The 8,578-nt window shown below is 38.9% G+C and overlaps 1 protein-coding gene across 1 annotated transcript in view; it reads left to right on the plus strand.

Annotated features, from left to right (window-relative positions):
* The first annotated feature begins 1,437 nt into the window (after positions 1–1,437).
* LOC102203252 (dimethylaniline monooxygenase [N-oxide-forming] 5-like) overlaps positions 1,438–8,578 on the plus strand; it is a 23,234-nt gene continuing 16,093 nt past the window's right edge. Inside the window, exons 1-4 of the mRNA XM_013910616.1 lie at positions 1,438–1,569; positions 2,368–2,556; positions 2,606–2,771; positions 2,926–3,068. Coding sequence (XP_013766070.1) covers positions 1,438–1,569; positions 2,368–2,556; positions 2,606–2,771; positions 2,926–3,068 — 630 coding nt within the window. The remainder of the gene's footprint in view (positions 1,570–2,367; positions 2,557–2,605; positions 2,772–2,925; positions 3,069–8,578) is intronic.

An 8,578-nucleotide genomic window follows, 5' to 3' on the forward strand; every position in this document is an offset into this window, starting at 1 on the left:
GGGGGTTGACTGACATATAACCAGCTAACACAAAACTGTTAAACAAACTCCAAACACCCCCCAGGCAATGAAGCATGTGGTTTAGTCCACTGAGGCTGTCAGCAGTACTTCAGATCCCCCAGCCCTTTTGCCAGCCAGGAAGGAGAAGCCAAAACCCCAGGTAGCTCAAACAAAGAAAGATGTAACATAAAACAGAACTTTGACCTCACAGCGTTGATATGTGTGCACCCCATATTAATATTGGAAGGTATGAACGGGGAAAAAAAACTAATTTAATAAGGAAACAGTACATTTGAAAATAAGTGTAGTGACTGCAAAGTAAACTAAAGTGAAGCAACTAGTGGTGAGGTGTGGAGCTTGCCATGTGTGGCTTGCCATCACAGGCCCTAAAAAGGAAACCCAGCGTTTTCTGTTTATGGAGAACAATGCAACCAGGCCCTGTAGTGTGTTATGTGTGTGTTGTCATTCATGTACAGTCTCAGGAAGTTAAAACTGCTGACCTCCCTAAAACATCCATGGTTAACCTGGGACCTCCCAAAAACTGCTAAATTAGAGCTAATCCAAAAGAACTAAGTCCAAAAGGGCAAGTAAGGAGATACAATCATCTATTTTGCTTAAGGTTGAGTTGGCATATTGTAACTCCAGTGTGTCTGTTGAAGCTCCAGTGAGGAGTAGATTATGGTTTGCAGAGTTAATGCTAAAGAAAACCACTTCGATATTAATGCTGGTGTTTACTTGGAATCTGATGCTTCCGTGCACAAAGGCCCTCCCACTGGAATTTAAATTATTGCTGTTACTCAAAGACACTGACTTGAGTTCATAACAATGCTTTATTTGGCCACTTGAGCATTACTAAGACATATCAATTAATAATAATATATTTCCTATGGGCCTGGATTGAAGTCAGATGTTATATTTTCATACTTGTCACATATGTCACATAACCATGTGATTCCTCCTGTACCTCCTACTAGTACTACTATTACTTCGTTTGGGGAACTTTTTGTTACAGCATGAAAATCAATGGAGGAACCCCTTTTTTGCGACTAATGTTATTAATCTGTGTTTTACAAGTGAAAATCTCTACAGTAAATTAGGTCTGTTTGCTCCAAACACTTAGGTATTAGACCAAATCACAGCACCATTGCTAAGGACAAGTAAAACTAATTGGATTCATTTTTGCAGGAAAACTGAAGAAAATGTAAATGTGCAGCTTTTCAAAGTAAGATGTCATTTCAGTCTCATTCAGCACTTCTCTGCGTGCTGCTGAATTTAATGTAATTATCCTTGATTGACTCAAGTAATGAAAAAAAGGCACACTCACATGCAAGTTAACAACTCCAAAACAATGGGTGTGAAACAGTCATGCTATAAACATAAAACTCAACCATTTTTCAAACTGCAAACATCTGTAACAGATCAGCTAGCTGTGCAAGCATGTTTCAGAGAGTGGCAGTGATCGGTGCAGGACCCTCGGGAGTGACGAGCATCAAAGGCTGTCTGGATGAAGGTCTGGAGCCCACATGCTTTGAAAGCAGTGATGACATTGGAGGTCTTTGGAGATTTAAGGTGGGAAACAATGGGGTTTTTGGGGGGGATATAAATGACAGCATATTGAAGTGAAGCTTAACATTCAAATTGTTGAATCGTTTCTTGCAAGGTTTACTGTTTTTAAATACAGACACGTAAATGGAAATTCAAAATTTAGAAAAGAAATTGTAAAAAAAAAAAAATGTAAAAAACGAGCTTTTGAAAAAAGTTGAATAATTAGTTGCTTTAAACTCTTGAATCATGTATTTCAAACAACCTTTGTTGGGAATATGTGACAATGATGATCTGCAGTGCTATTTTTTCTGTAGTGACACACACAGAGATGCAGCTTTGCTGAGAATGACTTGTGTGACTGAGTGAGGCGGAGGGCTGCAACGTTAAAGCAGAGATCCCAGAAAATGTACTTAACTGGCTGGTCTAACATGGATCAAGTGTTAAAATGAAGAGCAGTTCAGTCATTTTGATACTGAAGTGAAGTGCAGAATCTGTTCCCAGCTGTTTTGTGGTTTTAACAAAAGCTACATTACTAAAGTAGCTTTGTAAAATATAAATTCCTTAATGCACTGCTCATACATCAATTCAAAGTTTAAAATAAACAATTTAAATTTCACTGGAGTGAAGGAGAGAGATGGTATCAAAGTTGGAGAGAGTGGGCAACTATCCCACAGAAACGTGTGAAAATAGAGAAGACACATCCAGGGATTAAGAGACCTGTAAGACACTGACAGAGTTTTGAAATATACTTAAAGTCAGAGTTTAAATAGAAGCAAAGTTGCATTGTGCTTCGTTTTTTGTCTTTATATTCTCCTCCTTCAGGAGAAGCCAGAGCCGGGGCGGGCCAACATCTATAAGTCAGTGATCATCAACAGCTCCAAAGAGATGATGTCTTTCAGCGACTTCCCGCCTCCTGCTGACCTCTCTAACAACATGCATCACTCTGAGGTCCTGCTGCATCTGCGTCTGTATGCTCAGACGTTCAACCTGCTGCCACACATACGCTTCCAGGTCGGTGATCTTCATAAAAAAGAAAAAACTGTGTTTGTGTTTGTGTCAGACTACTGTAATCAGCGTGAGGCAGACGACAAATTTTGAAGTGCCGGGTCAGTGGGAGGTGGAGACGGAGAGCAGAGAGGGTCAGAGGGAGACCCGTGTTTTTGATGCCGTGATGGTTTGCACTGGACATTTCACCCAGCCTCACCTGCCACTCAGAGACTTCCCAGGTAAATTTAAGAACTGCAGCAGCTGCTCTTGCTCCAACACAACAGATGTCACACACTGTGTTGTGTGTTAATGTTTCCAATGGTGGTTGAAATGACTGACAAATATTTATATTTAGCGACAAATTCAGTATTTATTTATTTTTAATCATTCCAGGTATTGAGAGTTTCCGAGCCAAATATTTCCACAGTTGGGAATACTGCAGTGCTGAGGGTCTGGAGGGGAAAAGGGTGGTGGTCATCGGGATTGGGAACTCTGGTGGTGATATTGCTGTGGATGTCAGCAGGGTTGCGGAGAAGGTAAGCTGCTGTGCTACATTTCTTTACTTCTATGTTGTATTCAAAAAGAACAGTGATGTTTATGAATATGAAAGCACTGTATTCTTAAAGGAATATAACTCGTGAATCTGAAACCTCCTTGTGCTGACATGACCTGCAGGTGTACCTCAGTACCAGAAGTGGAGCATGGGTTGTTGGCCGTGTAGGGCCAGGGGGACTTCCACTAGATGTTGTCGGGAGTTCTCGAATGGACGCACTGATACGAAAGCTCTTCCCCTCATGGACCAACACAATGTTGGAGAAGAAGCTGAATCCACAAACTATATGGCCTGAAACCGAAACATGGGTAAAAGCATGGTCAAACGTTTGAATTAAAAATACATCATCATAACCGAGAACTTCAAAAATTATGTGTTAAATGTTCCAAAGGAATTGTAACAAAAGGTAAATGCAATACTAAAGTATATATTTGTTAAAAGAGCGAGAATCTGAAACACACATGGTGTAATGTGCAGCATGTTTATATAAACAAAGTTTTTTATGTATGTATGTATGAATGTATTTATTTAGATAACAGTGACTTGATATCTTGCCATGACTACTGTATGTTCGATGCTTGAATCATCTCAGGTCGTGTTGCAGTGAAACCAAACATGAGGGAGTTCTGTGGGTCTACAGTAGTGTGGTCTTTGTTGATGGAAGCACCATAGACAAGGTGTTTATCACTTCAACAACTATTCTGTTCAGGTGAAAAATATAGGATATCCTAGTAATAATTCTTGGACTGTCCCTTTTCATTTGGTTTTATTTTTGAAATGATGTAAAGGGGATTTAAATGCACATGTTCATCTAATCCCAGGGTTGTTTGTCTGTCATACAGGTGGATGTGGTTGTGTTTGCCACAGGGTGTTTGCCTACAGCTTTCCTTTCCTGCCCTCAGCTCTACAGGCTAAATGTGGTTACAGGCTGCAGCTCTACAAACATGTGTTCCCTCCTGCACTGACCTCACCAACACTGGCAGTGGTGGGCTTCATACATGGTTTTGGTGCTATTAACCCTCTGGCTGAGATGCAGGCTTGTTGGGCTACAAGAGTGTTTAAAGGTAAAACATAAAAAGGTATAGGAGAATATTTTGATTGTGCAAAGTCATGGAAGGGGTTTCAGTAGGAATTCTACGATGCTTTATATTTTGAATTGAGAAAACACTAGAGCTATTAATGCAAACCTAAAGGATATGCTCCAGTGCAAAAGTAAGATCATCATGCAATAACTCTGTGTTTGAAATTGTTCTGAATTTTTCCATGACAGGTTTAACAGCCCTCCTCACAGAGGAGAACATGATGAAGGAAATTGAGAAGGACACGGCAACCATGTATCAGATCAGAAGAAGGAAATTATTTTTAAGATATGTTAAAAGGCTGCTCATCTCCACCAGAATCCTTATTTTTTGTATTCTGATTAATGTTTTACAAAGTCTCTTAGCTTAGACTGGTTAATATATGCTTTTTCAGTGTCATCTGTTATTTCTTTATTTGCTTCTCTGTTAGGTTTGCATGCTCAGAACGCAACCCACTGCAAGTTCACGACATCCCTTACATGGACTCTCTGTCTGAAGAGGTGGGGGTAAGGCCAAACATACCATGGCTCTTTTTTAAGGACCCAACACTGGCACTGCAGGTTTTTTTAGGACCCTGCACACCATACCAATACCATCTGACTGGACCAGGAAAGTGGGCTGGAGCCCGTCAAGCTATCCTCACTCAGTGGGACCGGGTGTTTCAGCCTTTTAAGACCAGAGTGGTAACAGAACCAAAGCCAGACATCAAACATTCTTCTAAACTGAGCATAATAATGTTTCTCTCAGGTGCTGCTCTGTTGTGTGTTATCTTCTACAATAAGCTCCACTTTGTCTCTTAGTTCTCTGCTTCTTCATTCCAGAGATCTCTTCAGTTAATTGCAGGGTGAATGAAGGAGATGTAGGCAGAGATTGTTTTTACACTACAGTGCATAACTTGTCAAGCTGAATAAGAAATAAAAAATATATATTAAAATTAAAATATTAAAAATGAAAAAACTGGATTTGTTAAATCTGCACAATTGATTGTGTTTGTTTTTCGTGGTGTGGTTTTTGGTAACTGTTGCTTTTTTGCATCATGCCTATCTACAGAAACTTGTATTTGAGTCACTGTTTAATACTGGCAGCAGAAAATTATTTTCAATGATTAATTTTATATGGTATGGTTCAAACAAAGTTGCTAAAGTTAAACTTATGCACTCACTGGCCAGTTTGTTAGGTACAGAAAACTCAATGCATTTAAGCCTTCAGACATTGCTAAGACAACATGTTGAAGTTCAACCCGAGCATCAGAATGGAGATAAAAGTTGATTGAACTGACTGAATGTGGCTTGCATGTGGTTGTTTGTGGCATTTCCGATATTTCAGAAACTGCTGATCTGTGGGATTTCCCCGCAAGTCACCTCCAGAGTTTTTAGAGAATGGTCCAAAAAAGAGAAAAATGTTAACCACACATTATAACTAAGGTATTCAGAAGATCATCACTGAATATACAAAAACACATTAAAGCAAAGGGGCTACAGCAGCATACCATTGTGGGTGCAACAACCAGAAAACAATTCATACAAGCTCATACAAGATTGATATTAATATCGCTGAACAATCAAAGTGCAACAGCATGAGCTATTCAATAGATGTCAGTGATTAGCTGCTATACACAGCATGCCACGACATTTTCCTCACAGTAAAGTAAGGTGCACTAAAGTTCACCAGAAACTGAACATTAGTGCATCTTACTTGTGGAACCATAAGAAAATCTTTTATCCATAGGAATGAATAATCATTAAATATTGTTAGTACAGATAAAAGTGTCCAATCTGCAAAATGAAGACTGAGTAATTCGCCCCCTGGTGGTACATACAAAAGCCTGATCCTGTGAGCCTGATCCGCAAGGTCAAGGAATCATCCACTTACAGACAAACCAATCCACACCAATACAAATCACTGCACAGATCTGTTGCTGTGCAAGTGTAGCAAAAGTCACGTGTTTAAAAAAACAAAAACCAGCCAGAACTTAAGCATGGTTGTGAATACGCACACCCAAACAGATGAAATCCCACTTAAAACACAGTACATTACAAATGTAAATTAAAAGAATTGCTTTTTTTCCCCATCCTGTACTGTAGTAATTGGAATTATTGTCTGAAGGCCAAGAAACAGGAAAGTGACAGGTGACAGGAAAGAAAAAGAAGAAGGAAACAAAAGTTGGGAAGAGAGTTAACAGAAGGAGAGGAAAGAAAAATGGAGGAGAAGAGGGATAGAGAGAAAAGACACTGGAAATCTGCTTGATCACCTGCTGAAAAAAAGCAAAAATAAAGCAACAACCAACAGAAGCATAAGTAAGAATAAATAAGTAAATAGTAAGAGTAAATAATTAAAAGAAATGCTAAACTAGCGTGGACAAAGTACCCCTTGCACTTAGCCACAGAGTTAGCCTCAGTCATTGTAGTTGGACCAGAGATGGTGAGTTCAGAGTTCATTTCAGTCTCATTCTGTTTGCTCATAGTAACGCTCCTTGGACAGGTCCATCCAAGGGTTTGCTTGCTTTGGAATCAATGATTAGCACCCTACTTGCACAGCTCTCACTCTAGCTACTACTAGGCTGCAGGCAACACAAAAATAATTTTTTTCTTCAACATACTAGAGGTAAGAACTTTGTATAACATTTGAGTTCATAAGTGTAGCAGAATCAAGAGTAATATTTACAGCACTTTGTAATGTAGGCTACCACTCGTGCAGGCAGTAGCCTACTGGCTATCAGTGATTCCTGAGATTAGGGACGAAACAGGTTTTAATTTTCTAAAATATATTTTTTGATTTTTCAAAAACATATTTACATATAATTGTTACACAAAGTTTTGGCTGTCTCACCATGTTTTGGTACAATCTCCCAGGTGTAACATTTTTTAATAATTTATGTTTTTGCTGGAGAAGTGCAAGGTTTTTGTCAACACCGTCAGACACAAAGAAATGCAAAAATATATATTTTAAATTAAGTTGTTTCAGCTATTTTGACTATTAGCAGCTTCTCTATTGTTTATGCACATATGTTTTCAAAGTAATTATACTACATTCAAAAGTAAGATTGTTTTGGCTTTTTATTATTAGAGTTACAGTCATACATATTTTCAGAAGCTTGTATTTAATCTCTATAAGAAACAATCATATTAAGCAGAATGCAAATTACACATTTATTGAAAAAATTAAGTATTTTTATTGGAAGATCATGAGGGAGGAAAATATATGGTTCTCCAAAAGAGAAAAATAAACCAAAACTCCATATTATGGAGTTGACAAGGTGCTGATGGTGGTGACACAAATCTGACGGTGTTGACACACTAGTAGAAAACAAGATATTATTTCTTTCAAAATAACTATTACACCTTAGCAATCTTTGTAATATCACATAACAATTCTGTTTTTGCACATGTCAAGTTCTACATCTTAATAGTTCACCAGCAAGTAGCTACCTACTACTCCTTGATTCCTAAAGTACTCTGTGGTTGTGTGTTTAGACCCTGCTGTACTTTCTCTCCTTTTGTCTCTCTGTGCTTTCTTCCAAAACCTTCTGCCTTTTTTCTCTTTCTTTCAGGTCACTGATGTTCTTTATTTTTCTCTTTTTCACTCTATTTCTCCATCTTTCCCTTTCCTTTATGAGAAACTCTTTCTTCAACTCGGGCTGGCTGTTAATTTTTTCTCTCCTTCTTTTTTGATACTCCCTGTTCCTTCTTTCATTTCTCTACTGACAGGTTTCCCTTTGCTATTCTAGCCTGAAATGAACCATTTTGTAATCACTATAATTTTTCTGAACCTTATGCTTTTTTACAAGATAACAGAATAAAGATCAACGCTGTCGTCATATCATCTAGGGCATGACTAGGCAACTCCAGGCCTCAAGTGCTGGTGTCCTGCAGGTTTTAGATGTGTCTTTGATCCAACACAGCAGTTTCAAATTGCCAAATTACCAACTCAGCATGTCTTGAAGTCCTCCAGAGGCCTGGTAATGAACTAATCATTTAATTCAGGTGCGATGAGCCAGGGTAATATCTACAAAATCGAAAAACCTGCAGGACACAGGCACTCGAGGCCTGGATTTGCCTACCCCTGGTCAAGAAGAAACTGCTACATCAGGTTAAAAGTCTGTTTCAGCTTTTTCTGTTTCTTCGAAGGTAATTACTTGTTGCGTACAACTCCTTGGCTGCAGTTTCTTAACAGTAAACATTTTTGAACCGATCTGATGTCTCCTTCGCAGAGCTGCAGCATGAGTCGTCGTGTGGCAGTGATTGGTGGAGGGGCTTCAGGTCTGGCCTGTATCAAGTGCTGTTTGGATGAGGGGCTGGAGCCTGTGTGCTTCGAAAGTAGTGATGATATTGGTGGTCTGTGGAGGTTTAAGGTTGGTGCTTTCCTTTTACTAGATTAATTATGTAAGCGGTAATAAAAAGAAACATCTGGATGA

The sequence above is a fragment of the Pundamilia nyererei genome, unplaced genomic scaffold (genome assembly GCF_000239375.1).
Source record: "Pundamilia nyererei isolate P.nyererei 1_Seehausen unplaced genomic scaffold, PunNye1.0 scaffold00046, whole genome shotgun sequence".
Taxonomy (NCBI): domain Eukaryota; kingdom Metazoa; phylum Chordata; class Actinopteri; order Cichliformes; family Cichlidae; genus Pundamilia; species Pundamilia nyererei.